Consider the following 14,247-nt stretch of genomic DNA (forward strand, 5'->3'; position numbering starts at 1 on the left):
AACCATGATTCAAATGCTGTGCTAAGTAAGCACTGGGGATGCCAAAACACAAAAAGAAGCTGCTTCTGCTCCAAGGAGCCTCCATTCTGTAGGGGAGGTGATATTTACATATATTTGCTTATGCAAAATCACTACAGAATAACCACAAGTTTATGGAAGGAGGGTTGGTTCTAGGAGTTGCAGGAGTTAGGAAAGGATTCAGGTAGAAGGTAGTTCTTGAGATGAGTTGTGAAGAGTGTAAGGGATTTTAGCAAGCAAAGAGAAAATGCACTCTTCCCATGAGGGATAGTTTGAGCAGCAACGTTTGGAGAGGAGACAGTGCCAGGGAGAGGCTTCCTTAAAGTAAATGGCCTATAGTCTTCTAGACCCAAAGGAAAGCGTAATGAATTTTTTGAGCACAAAAGTAGGTGTATCTACAATGGAGCTTGAATTTGTCAAAGTGATCTGGTGAGAGAGATCCTGGTAGATTCACAACACCCTTTTGTCCTTGAAGCTTAAAGTCTCTTTTGGGATTTTCCAAGTGTATCAAGCTGTACTTCTGTCTAGAAAAGAGAGCAAAATAAGCCTGCTTCCCCATGGAGTGTGTGTAGATTCTGAATTTGGGGATTAATAAGTGAGGTGAGCTATATGTCTCATGATACAAACTGTTGAGAAGAACTGTAGGCAGGGAGAAGCCCTAGAATCAGTATTGTTCTAGAAAATGTTTCATAACTGGCTCTAAAAAATAAATGCACACAAAACACTTTTAAGTTAACTTAGCATTATTAACATTTTCTCCATCACATTCTTAAGTTCAGAGGACCAACAAAATAATAAATTAGGTCCTGATTTGTAGCATTAGCTGATTTCCATCAAGTCAGCACTGAAAATTTAACATTTGGCTGTGTGATAGTAATGGCAATTAAAGATTCCCCTGTATTGGCTTGGTGTTCAAACTGATTGTGTTAAAACCCAGAGCTTGTTAATCCCACCTGTGGGATGGACTTGTTGATGTAAAAAGAGAGTCCTGAACTGGGAGGAGCTGGTGACGTAGATTTGGAGAGACACAAGAGAGAGGCAGAAGAACTTTTTGGAAGTAGCACCTCGTGGAGTCAGAGAGAGAGACTGAGAGAATTGCTGGGGGCCACTTTGAATTGCCCTGGACTTTTGAGGCCTGCCCCCGGAGCTGCCAAGGACTGAGGAGACATGGCTCTTTTGCTGGTACTTTGTCTGTTTTGATGTTGTTTTGCCAGATTTGTCCACTGGTGAAAGACAGTCCTGTTGTTGAAGAAGTCCTGGAACCTGGCTTTTGGCTAAGAGCTCCTGAGACTGTCCTGCAGACAGAGAGTGAATACTGTCCACTGGTGAAGGACAGTGCTGTTGTTGCAGGGGTCTGGAGACTGTCCTGCAGACAGAGTGAATACTGTCCACTGGTGAAGGACAGCACTGTCGTTGCAGGGGTCTGGGAACCTCTCTGTTGGTTCAGAAGCCCTGAAGAAGGATTTTCTTGTTGTATGTTTACAGAAATTCTGGGAGAGGGTTTTGCTAATGTTTTCAGGGGTTCTATGACTGTTCTACAGACAGAGGATGAATTAATGAAGAGACTGGCAATGTATCTTGTGGCCTTGCTAAGCCTTGTCTCCCCAGGAACTAAGATTGCTGAGAACTTGCCTTGTGTCAAGATGAAGAAAAGACCTCCTTTTGGGTATTAAGTGCTGTGCTTAAACTTGATGTAACTCTGGGGTAGATTCAATTGTGATCCAGGGGTGGGGAACTTTTGACCTTTTTGTGCTCTGTGATTGAACAAATGAAGGTACTTTACTTATGTTTGGAAACTAATCTCCATTTGAGAAGAGGGACTTTGTGGTGGACTAAATGAAGGTATAGCCTAGGGGTGGAGTAGTATTTAGAACAGGGACTTTGTAATTGATTGAATGATTGGAAGGTCCTGGGGTGGGGTAGTACTTGGAGATTATTTAATCACCCTTAGTAAATGCTGTATTTTGAATGATGTCATGTTTTGATCTTCTCTGTTCTTGGTTTGTCACTGAATAAAATGGAGAGCACCTATGCTGGTATTCTGAACCTTGGGAAGTTGCCTTTCCTTGGCATTACATTACAGGCTGTCATGAACTGGTGCAGACTGACTCATACAGAGTCAGTCTGCTGATACATACAAAATAATGTGATTCAGTGATCACCCCACCTTCCTGGTTTGCGACATGAGACTAGACCTGGACTCTGAAATTTGGAATAAACTTCTGTTAGGTGAGATGAGACCTAGTTATTTCAAGGCCACAATAGTAAGAAAGATTCAGGGAAGAGAATAAAGGGGAAGCTTCTGTCGTGAATTTATTTGGATGGGCCAGTGTACAATATTCTGCTATATAATAGGCACACTATTACTCATTAGGCTGGAATTTGCACATGGCTAGCTCACTGCCCAGACATTAATGGAAGCAAAGTATATGTTTTCCCTTGCCCTTCCCCTCCTATGCCAGACAACTTTCCCAAAGCCTTTGGGTGTTGGAAAATAGAATAGTGGCTCTCTCCATCTCCAGAGAATCCAGACCTTCTCACTGATGGGGGGTAAAACGGGATCCCAAAAGATTCAGCAGATATTCTGATCTTATCCAAGACCAGAAAACCTGCAATATTGTCTGGAAAGAATTCAAGGTCTCAGGCTTAATTGGAGTGAGAGTTGTAGAAGTTTATTGTTACACTTCCATGAGAAGCGGGCAAGAGTCCTTTAGGGGACCTGCGAGTGAGAGGGGTACAAGCTTTTACTTTTAAAGGGTAGGGCTGCCATTGTCAGGGCTGACCTGACGGGAGGGGCCTCAATGCATAGACAAAGGTCAGAGCTGACCAAGAGGAGCTTGTGAATAGATAGTTTAGATAAGATTTGGGCCAGGCCGGAGGAGACAAGAGGATTTGGGCCAGACAGGAGGAGACATGAGGGATTAAGTAAGAACAAAGGAGTCCCAAGGTGTTGCCTAGGCCTAGTGTGGATAGGGGGAAGGGGCAGAGTCGGAGGTTGGGAAAGGAATTTTACAGATAACAATTTTACAATACAAATTGCAGTTACAATTTCACAGACTGGTTTCACAAGTTGGTTTCACAAATTGACCTAGACCCCAGGTACCCCATCATCACCATTCAAGTGAGGCTGAGAGATGACTGACTGTTGAGGGCCTAGAGAGCAATATTACAAAGATGACTTTGACTTGTGAGTTAGAAGAGCTAGAACCAGAGAAAGATGGAGTAGCACATTTTCTTGTCATTGATGAGATAATTATGAAGACTTTTTAATATTAAAATAACAATTTAACTGTTCAAAAGAACTTGAAAACACTGTGAACTATGATAAACTTAGCTCTTCTCATCAATACAATGATCCACGACAATTCCAAAAGACTCATGATTGGAAAATGCTATCACACTCAGAGAAAAAGTTAAGGAGTCTGAATGTAGAGCAAATCACAGTATTTTCACTTTTTTTCTTTCTCGTATTCCCTTTTGTTCTTATTCTTCTTTCAGAAAATGACTAATATGGAAATATGTTTAACATGATTGTTACATGCATAGCCTATATCAGATTGCTTGCTCTCCTGGGGAGGGGGAGAAGAAAAATTTGGAACTCAAATCTTACAAAAATGAATGTTGAAAACTATCTTTACATGTAATTGGAAAAAATACTTTTAATTTAAAAAAAGAACTTGCAGCAAAATAACAGAACAAAAATGTTTTCCACTGTGGAAGTGTTCTGATACTTTAAGAAATGATTTTCCACCATAATACTGAGGGAAGCCCTATTTCAGGGTAGTTTGGATAAAAATGTACTGGAATAGCAGTCAGGAGAGCTGGGTATTTGTTTGTTTGTTTTAGCTCTAATAGCGAGTCTGGACCTCTTCCTCCCTGTGTAAATGGGTTAGACAACACTCTCACTAAGGATCTTTCCACCTCTGACAATTTGTGGGTCTTTGAGAAGGGTGCTCCATTTACTCTAATTCAATTCAGCCTCAATTTCAATTACTTGAATGCTTCTTCCCCTGTGATTTTAAGGAAGTCATTTCTAATGGCTGTTTCCTCTTCATATGATGGAATTAAACAAGATCTCTTTGAAAGTCCCTTTCAGCTCTAGCATTATATTTTGAGCTTTTTGTTGTGGGTGGTGGGCGTGGTGATTGAAAGCTCTTTCGGTCCATTCCCCTCCCCCCCCAATCTGTTTGCTATACAGGTTTCCAATCATTCCTTCTCCCTCAGAAATCAGGCTTTTTACTTTTCAAATATGAAAAAAAAATCATTGCCTTGGTTTTAAATGAGATAGTAATTGTAAACTCTAAGCATAGTGCCTGGCACATGATAAGTGTGATGTAAATATTAGCCATTATTAACTACTTTACCTAGTTGTTGAATAGTAAGGTATAAGAAGACACAACAAAATAGACTGCTTCTTTTGGTTGGGAATGGCTAAGTAGCCTTTTCACTCACTGCTTTTCTTACTCTTCCATGGTCTTTGCATACTGTCACAGGATAGGGAGCCCTCTGCTTAACCACTGACAATGCCCGGTATGCTGCCTGTCTTGGGAAGTCTGTGGTGTCTGCCCCAGGTGCAAAAGTACCTGTTACTATGAGAAGGGCAAAAGTCTGTCTTCCCCCTTTTTTTGCCTTTTGGAGGGCAATTGGGGTTAAGTAACTTGCCCAAGGTTACAGGGCTAGTTTTTTTGTGTGGGTGTTAAGTGTCCGAGGCCGGAACCAAACCCGGTTCTCCTGACTCCAGAGCAGGAGCCTGCACTTTACTCACTGCACCACCTAGCCACCCTCAAGGCTTACCCTTTTTTTTTTAAACTCTCTAATGCTTTCAGAACTTTTTCCATGCCTAAGAGACAGAAAACCTTTCTCTCAAACCACTACACTTCCCTCAACTTGGTCACTGCTAAGGAACACATTACCTACCTAAAGATATTCAGAATTGTTTTTATTCACAGTATTGCTAAAGAAAGTTATTAACTTACAAAAAAGGAGAGGTTGGACTAAATGAACTCTAACTTGCTTTCTTGCTTTAGCAATCTGTAGATTTATGAAAATCAGGGAGTTATTTGTTGAAGTCAAATTGCTAAATACATTAGATTAGATTGCTGATCTATCTTGCAAACAGCAAACTTTAATAAGATATACCAAATTATGGTTACCTAAAAAAAAGGGATATGATTTTATATTTTGCTTTGTTGTTGTGAATTAACAGTGGTGGAGAGGCTATTGTAAGTTTATTAGTATTCTGCTAACTAACCAAGTTGTAGAAATATCGAATATGATTGTAAAAGGCAGTTATAGGGGGCAGCTAGGTGGTGTAGTTAATAGAGCACAGGCCCTGGAGTCAGGAGGTCCTGAATTCAAATTCAGCCTCAGACACTTAACACTTTCTTGGGGCAAGTCTCTTAACCCCAATTGCCCTGCCTTCTCCCCTCCAAAAAGCAAAAAAAAAAAAAAAAAGAGATAGTCATAGGATAATGGGGGTACTTATGAAAGGTAAACATAGAGGGATTTGGTAGTAAATTCTAAAAGTATGTGACTAAACTTTAATTATATATTTACAACAGATCATAAATTTGGTAGGATGACAACTTTATGTTTACCATTTGCACAGCTACTAAAAGGCAGAATATCTTTAAAATATCTGATGAAATTATCCTCAAAGTACTTTGGCAATCAGGTGTTGGTTTTAGGGAAACTGACAGAAATAAGTGATGTTTCATCTGTAGTGGCAAAAGCATGATTTTATATTCAATTCAATTAAATTCACAAACGTTTATTAAGCACATATTATTTATCAGGTTTTGCATTAGGAACAGGAGAAAATGAAAAGGACCTTGCCTTCAGGAAGCTTACATTCTATTAGGGGAAAGCAAGCTACATAGGTAAGTAAATATAAAACATATACAAATTACAAGGGGCATTGGGGGGGGCTAGAGAGAGAATGATAACCATATTAATATGTCAATATTTTATTGTTATATAATTTCACAAGAGCGATATATGTGTTAAACTTTATTATAGAGAAACACAAGGGGTAGAGGACTGAAAGCTGTATTTCCATAGACCCTCCCCAAAGGAATAATAGTTATGATAATCCAGTTCTGGGTAGCAAGCAGACAAATATGGTAATAGTTTAGTAAGACAAACACACATTTGCAATTTATAATCTGGAGATCACTGATGCTTCGTGGACATTGAGTGCATTATTTTAACTGGTGAAAACTTGAGAAAGACCTTGTTGACAAACATTTCTAGATCACCTATGCGGTACAGGACACTGCATCATGCTAGCAGGTACATGATGTCTGTGAAACCATGCCCAAGTCATGCTCAGACATGCACCATAGAATCAAATATTTAGTTAGTTAATAGCTCGGATTTCATTGAGGAACAAAATATTAGCTATGCTGAAATTTGAAGGTTGGTTAAGAAATACCAGCAGATGAGAAGAGAATCCAGATTACAAAGTGGTTTGTAGTTGAGATACCTGAGGTATTTTAGGGTAGGGAGTTATAGCATTTGGTTTCATAGAAAACAGTCAAAAAAGACTTAGGAATTGCTGCCTTGTTTCAAAAACTGTATGTGTTTTTGATGGAAAGGAAGATCTTCACATCATTTTGAAGGTCTGGGTAAATATAAATATAGAGGAAATATAAGAAGAAAGATGTAATATTAGTCATAATACCTTTAGGCATAACCTCTGTATTGCTTAGGTTGAATAATTGGTATATTGAATAAGTCAGCAGCCCACATATTAAGAGAATTCTATGGTACTTTAAGGCATAAATAAGTTAATCCTGATGCAAGTTAGAATAATGGTAGGTGCTTTAAACTAGAGAAGCCATTTATATGCACAATGCTATGATTCTGATACCAAATTTCCTTATGCATGAGCTAAAATCTCAGCAGCTGCAACTACCTTGAACATTGCATTGCAGGAAACCAATAAAATACTTTAATCTGCTGCTTTTCCAACAGAATGAAAAAAAGAGTTAAGTACACATGTTCCTAATTGCATAAATTTGCATGTGTGATTGATATGAAGTGTGTGTTATATGAGAGAGAGAGAGAGGGAGAGAGAGAGAGAGAGAGAGAGAGAGAGAGAGAGAGAGAGAGATTGAGGTGGGTGGGTAATGAATGGCAAGGATGTTATGATGAGAAGACATAGGCAGGCAAAAGTAAAAATATTCTGTTCATGTATTTTATTAAGACCAGGAAATTTAGATTCTGCTTTCATGGTCCCTATCATTCTGAGCAGTCTTTTCTCTGTCATAAGAGAAGCAATGCAAACAGTTAACACTTATCAAAGCTGCTTTAATACTGAATCACAGTAAGTCAGTGAAGACTCACTATACTGAACCTATATTATATTGCATGCTGTCTTGGGGAGGGGGGAGAGGAGGAAGGCAAGAGGGGGAAGATTTAGAAATCAAAATCTTATGAAAGTCAATGTTGAAAACTAAAAATAAATAAATAAAATAATTGAATAAATAAACAGAAAAGAGTCACTATACTGTTAGAAGTATCAACAATGTGTCTATGTTTTGGTTTTGTTTGGTAAAAACCAGTTGGTTTGTCATAGGTTTATCAAAATAGGACCATCCATAGAATAAATCTCTTTCATAAATTGCAACCAATTGCTAACAAAATAGAATTCCTACTTATCCTTTTCTCTGTCAGTTCTGCTTTTATCTTCCTTTTCTGTCTGGTCTGTTTCATGTTTCTCTCTGTCTTGCTCTATTCCACTATTCAAAGGTATGGAAGTGGGAGAATGGCTCAGATCACCTACTTTCTCTAGAGGTGAGTTCTCCTGAGCTTTATCAAATACTATGTCTTCTTTAACAGACAGCTTCTCCCTCTCTTCACCATTGATATCATATTTACCTAATACATTTTTCCTTAAGCAAAAATGTCGAAAAGCACGTTGAATGACAAGAGCTGATACCTCCTCTTGTTTTTGTTTTAGAGTAGTTGTAACTGGTTCATAGGAAATTTGAAAAAGACATGATGACAGAAACTGCTTACGTAGCGGTAAAGGGATGCTGTCAAGTGCTTCACTTTCTCCCACAATGTACTTTATAAAAGCAATTAAGACATCAGTACAGAAAACTCGGTCGCCTCTGACCATGGGCAGATCCATGGCCATGAGCTGGACTTTGTTTGGCTTTGCTATAAGAAGAGGAGGATCCAATGAAGCGGCAAAATCAGAGAGCTGACTGTAGTCGATGAAATGAGTAGCATTGGGATCAAATTGTTTCCAGACCTCATAAAAATTGTGAAAAGCTTCCTCACTCAGAGGTGGAGCATTTTCTTCAGTCACAACACTGCAAATCTCCAGGATTACCACAATGAACATGTTGACAAGCACCAAAAAAGATATAATGATATAACTCACAAAATATAAAATACCCAAAAAGGGACTTCCACAGTCTCCTTTCACGGAACTTCCTGGGTGAATTTTTTCCGGGTCACAGTCTGGTGGTCCTGTGTTAAGGATTGGTGCTAGCAGACCATCCCAGCCAGCAAATGTAGTGATTTGGAAGAGGCAAAGTATGCTGTTGCCAAAGGTTTCGAAGTTGAATATGTCATTAATTCCGGCATCCTTTTTAACGTAGGCAAAGTGGGACATCCCAATGATAGCATAGATAATCATGACAAGGAAGAGCAAAAGCACAATATTCAACAAAGTAGGAAGGGACAGAATGAGAGCATAGATTAGTAAGCCCACGCCCTTGGTTCCTTGAATGAAATTCAGGACTCTTCCACACCTGATGAGACGGATCACTTGCACTTCGGCATAGGTCAGCAGATATTTGTCTGTCAATTGAGGTTTTAATAAAACTGTGGAAAAATATGAAAAGGGACATGTTTAAATGTCTATTATGAGTTCATAAATCATCTATTTCCTCTTCTTCCCTTCCTTCCTTGAGAAGTAGCCCACGGAAATTTGTATAACCCAGTTTAGCTGGAGGAAGGTGGAATTCAGAAAGGCAAATGGAAATTGAACATGCAGACTTTTCTAAACCCTTCAAAGACCATAGAGGTGGTAATGGTTGAAGATGAGGAATACCATTCAGAATGCTGGGTCCCTGCTAGGAAAGAAGCTACAGGTGTAAATAAGGAAGAGGAATACATTCAGAGACATAGATTTGACAGTTGGAAGGAATCTCTACTACAATAGATGCATTAGACTGGTAATCAAAACTCCCTGAAAAACCTCCAAGAAGAAGGAACTCTACCGCTCAAGACAACCCATTCTATTTTTGGATGAGTTTAATTTTTTTTAAAGTGTGTGTGTGTGTGTGAGATATCAAACCTGAATCTCTTTCTACAACTTCACTCCATTACTCCTAATGGATCAAAAATTACAAATTTAATACTTCTTGTATATGATGATTCTTCAAATAGGTGAAGACAGCTGTCATATGCTTCCTGAGTATCCTGGAGGTTAAACATGTCATTTTCCCTTAACTGATATTCTTTTATTCTGAACTCAAAGTCCTTCACCACTGTGGTTGCCCTCTTCTAGACTCTTTCCATTTTATCAATGCCATTCTTATACCCTGATGCCCATTATTCTAGATGATGCTGGATAAGGGCAGAGTACAGTGAAGTATTATCTTCCTCCTGGATGTATGTATCTCTCAACATAATCCAAGCTCCCAATTATTTTGGCTTCCACATCACAATGCTGACTCATATGGAACTTGTGGCCCCTAAAACCCTGACAATTTTGGAACAATGGCTATTTATCATACCTTCTTCATTGTATACTTATGAAGTATTTTTTCTACTCTAGTGAAAGACTTTACATTTATTCACAATGAATTTCAATATCTGTGTTAGATATTATTCTTCCCTGATTTGTGTTAAATGGACGTTTGATGAGCATAACACTTATGCCTTTAACCAAGTCATTAACAATATATTAATTAGGATGTGACCAAACATAGATCCCTGGGGGTCTTTCCTGCAGAATTTCTGTCTCTATGACAATGAATCATTAACAACTCTTTAAGTTTAGCTATCCAACCAGTTCTAAATTCAAATGATAGTATTCTCAAATAATCTATATTCTCTTTCCATCTTTCATTTTCTTCCCATCTTCTCTACAAGAATAGTATAAGGTACTTTACCAAAAGCTTTGCTTAAATCTAGGTAAAATATATCCACAGTACTCCCCCACCCACTAGTCCAGTAATCCTGTCAAAAATGACATGAGATTAGTCTGACATGAACCACGCTGGATAAATCCAGGGTGGATCTTTGTAATCATCACTTCATTTTCTAGATGTTCATCAAGCACCTCATCTGTGATTCATTTTATTATTTACCTTAAAATCAAGATAAAGCTCAATGGTCTACTGTGGACAAAGTGTATTCTCCTCCACCATTTTTTGTTAAATTGAGACAATCTTCAACCTTCTCTAGTCTTGTGTTATAAGCAACATGACATAGTGGTGAAAGTGACAGACTTGGAATCAAAATAATGATTTCAATTCGCATGTATGACCACAGCTCGCTGTCTAACCAAGGTCAAGTCATTTACCCTCTCTGATTCTTACTTCCATCATGTGCAAAATAAAGGAATTAGAATAAATGGAATGAATGGCTTCAGAAGTCCAGTTATCAATTTATGATCCTTTATTCTTCTGTTTTCCATAATTTTTCAATCACATGGCAATCACATCTGCCAAGTCTTTTAGTATTTAGGGATGCAGTTCATCTGGGTCAGGAAAATGGAATTCTTAAAGGGCAGGTAGGTACTCTCTTACTGTGTCTTTATGTGTCTTGGATATCAGTTCTCTGTTAATCATTTTGGCTCTGTTTTTTCCACTGTGAAGATAATTTCATTTGCAGATAAAACTAAGGAAATGACTTTGCAGTATAGTGTCAGGGATTATCATTCTACTAACCCTGAGGATGGAAGGAGGAAGGGGGAGAGAGGAGAGAAAGAGGACGGGGGCAATGGAGAGCTTCAGCAGCTGTATTGATAACTGGAGTTCCCAATCATTGCTATATCATGCCTCTATACCAGACTTTCCATCCATTTCCCCAAATCTTCATTTATGTCTTTTTTCTATCCAGGTGATCTGTAATACACTCCAATGAAAAATCATTTGTTTCTCCCATGACTGATCTTCACCCAAACATTCTCTGTCACATTCTTTTGGGTGCTTGGACCTCCTCACAGGAATATATTTTCTTAATATACAACTTTTTCCTCATTATCTATCCTATTTCTTTGGAATAAGGTACACATATCCAGAGTTTAATCCAAGAATGGATTCTAGTCCATTAAGTCTCAGAGATAACCATGAAATCAAATTTGCCTTCTTTTCTTAGGATCTCTAGGTCCCTAATTTCTTGCTTCAACTCTGACCAATTTATGCATAGATCTTTGATGCTGTGAGTTTTACTACTGGTGCTTTCTTTCTGTGAATTTCTAGCCTTCCTTTTTCTTTTTAACTCCCCATAGTGTCTAAATCTGTGGCTACACAAATGAGTTTTACTACTGGCACTTTCTTTCTGTGAATATCTAGCCTTCCTTTTTCTTTTTAACTTCCCATAGTGTCTAAATTTGTGGCTACATATAGTCAGTCTTCTCCCACCCCCACTACTGGCATAAAGAACTTTTGATTTTACTTTTAACAAGTACAATATTACTAGGCTTTTAAAAAAAAGATATATTGAATTTCTGGGCAGGAATCTATCAACTCTATATTGCAAGCTAGGCTCTAGAAATCTAGATCAATTTCTCAAATAATACATTCTTAGTTAACTGTTCATTTTTCCAATTATTTTCTCTTATTCATTTATTGCCTTCAATGGAAAAAAACAATGGGGAAACTAGAAACTGTATGCTCCTGAGGTCATCAATTTCTTGTACAAGTCTTCTGAATCACTGATAACACTCAGGAACTTCTTTTAGAAGTGTCATTTTGATCTATATGAATTACCAGAAGTCAATGGTTGTTATCCACTTTGATAAATCTTGGAAGAGTCTCTACCATGATTTGGCTATGTGTTCTAGGAAGACAAAAAGACCTCTCCATTATTGTTTTTAGGCCGTAAGTGAATGATGGGTAGAGTTTTAATAGACGGAAAAAAAAAGATGGGAATTTGGGATAAAACACATGGCGTGAGTAATGATATGAAGATAAGAAGACATAAGGTATGTTTATACAGAAAAGGAACAAAAAAAATCACCCAGTTTGGGGCTAAAGGCTTGTATTGGAGAGCAGTGAAAGATAAGATTATAAAACTAGACTTGATTTAGATGATAAAAGGCTTGTGTGAGCCCATAGTAAGTACTTAATAAATTAGTATATAACTCCTCTGATTGTCTTTGGAAGACTGGCAGGGTGTTGTTTGAAGTATGGCATCAATTTTCTGATTCAACTTCAGTTGGTAAAGTAGTGGTATTCTGGAATATCCTTCATGACTATCAGGCCTAGATGTGGGACCGACAGAAGTTACATTTGGCTTCTACATAATTTTTACTGTTGTCTTTTATACTCTTCTTAAAATTTAACCCCTGCCCTCCCCCAATGTGTCCTGTGATCCAGTGACACTATCCTTCAAGCTGTTTCTTAAAGAAGACAGCTCTCTATTCCAGCCATTTTCACTGGTTGTCTTCCATGATTAGAAAGCTCTCCCTCCTCATCTCTGTCTACTAGCATTGCTGGATTCTTTCAAGTCCCAACAAAAATCCTACCTTTTACAGGAAGATTGTTCGAATCCCTGTTATTTCTAGTGCTTTCCTTCTGCTGGTTATTTCCAATATATTCCCTATATACCATGTTACTTCAATACTGTCAGTCATCAGACTGAGACATTTTGAGGTCAGTGACTATTGTCATTCTTTGTATTCCTAGAGATCACCACAGTGTCTGTCACATAATTGGTGCTTAAAAATGTTTATTAACTGAATGAAAGATTCTATTCAATATCAAGTACCAGGGTAAAATTCAATAGTCAAGTTCTAAAACAGAGGATCCTGGATATGAAGACAGAAATACAGAATTACAAATGTGAGCATTGGAAGGGATATCAAAGATCACATAGGACAGCCTGAACCTAAAGAAGAATTGTCTCTATAGTATTCAGTTATATTTATAACACCTTTGTTAAACTCAACGCCTGCAATACAAAGATAAAAAACAAATTAATCCTTAAAAAGTGGTCAGCTATGAAGTCTTCCTTAAAATGCTAAGTAGCATCTACCTAAAACCTTCATCAAGCATTACACATAATGGGGATAAGCTATATGAATTTCCTATAAGATCAGGGGTGAAACAAGGATGTCCATTATCACCACTGTTATTTAATATGGTACTAGAAATGTTACTTTAGCAGTAAGGTAAGAAAAAAGAAATTGAAGGAATTAGAATAGGCAAAGAAGAAACTAAATTATCACTCTTTGCAGATGATATACTTAGAGAATCCTAGAGAATCAAGTAAAAAGCTACTTCAAATAATAAACAACTTTAGCAAACTTGCAGGATATAAAATTAGCCCACATAAATCATCAGCATTTCTATATATTACTAACAAAGTCCAATAGCAAGAGACAGAAAGACAAATTCTATTTAAAGTTACTATAGACATTACAAAATATTTGGGAGTCTACCTGCCAAAACAAATCCAGGAACTATATGAACACAATTACAAAACATTTTTCACACAAATAAAGTCAGATCTAAATAATTGGAAAAGCATCAGTTGATCATGGATAGACTGAACTAATATGCAAAAATGACAATTCTACCTAAATTAATTCACTTATTTAGTGCCATACCAATGAAATTACCAAAAAAAAATATATTTTATAGAGCTAGAAAAAACACCAAAATTCATCTGGAAGAACAAAAATTCCAGGATATCAAGGGAATTAATGAAAAGAAATGCTATGGAAGGTGGCCTAGCTATACCAGATCTAAAATTGTATTATAAAGCAGCAGTCATCAAAACTACTTGGTACTGGCTAAGAAATAGAGAGGTAGATCAGTGGAATAGATTAGGTACACAAGACACAGTAGTCAATGATTAATAGCAATCTAATGTTTGATAAACCCAAAGACCACAGCTTCTGCATAAGAACTCACTATTTGACTAAAACTGCTAGGAATACTGGAAACCAGTATGGTAGAAACTGGGCATAGACCAAAGTTTGACACTGTATACTAAAATAAAGTCCAAATGGGTACATGATTTAGGTATAAAGGCTGA

General features: G+C 37.6%; 1 protein-coding gene across 1 annotated transcript in view; it reads right to left on the reverse strand.

Annotated features, from left to right (window-relative positions):
• Nucleotides 1-7,522: 7,522 nt before the first annotated feature.
• LOC138154688 (sodium channel protein type 9 subunit alpha-like) overlaps nucleotides 7,523-14,247 on the reverse strand; it is a 146,204-nt gene continuing 139,479 nt past the window's right edge. Inside the window, exon 28 of the mRNA XM_069079663.1 lies at nucleotides 7,523-8,856. Within this exon, the coding sequence (XP_068935764.1) occupies nucleotides 7,673-8,856 (1,184 nt within the window). The 3' untranslated portion in view covers nucleotides 7,523-7,672. The remainder of the gene's footprint in view (nucleotides 8,857-14,247) is intronic.

Source organism: Petaurus breviceps, unplaced genomic scaffold (genome assembly GCF_028583685.1).
Source record: "Petaurus breviceps papuanus isolate PSGF00001 unplaced genomic scaffold, PetGlider_PUasm1.0 91133, whole genome shotgun sequence".
Classification (NCBI taxonomy): Eukaryota; Metazoa; Chordata; class Mammalia; order Diprotodontia; family Petauridae; genus Petaurus; species Petaurus breviceps.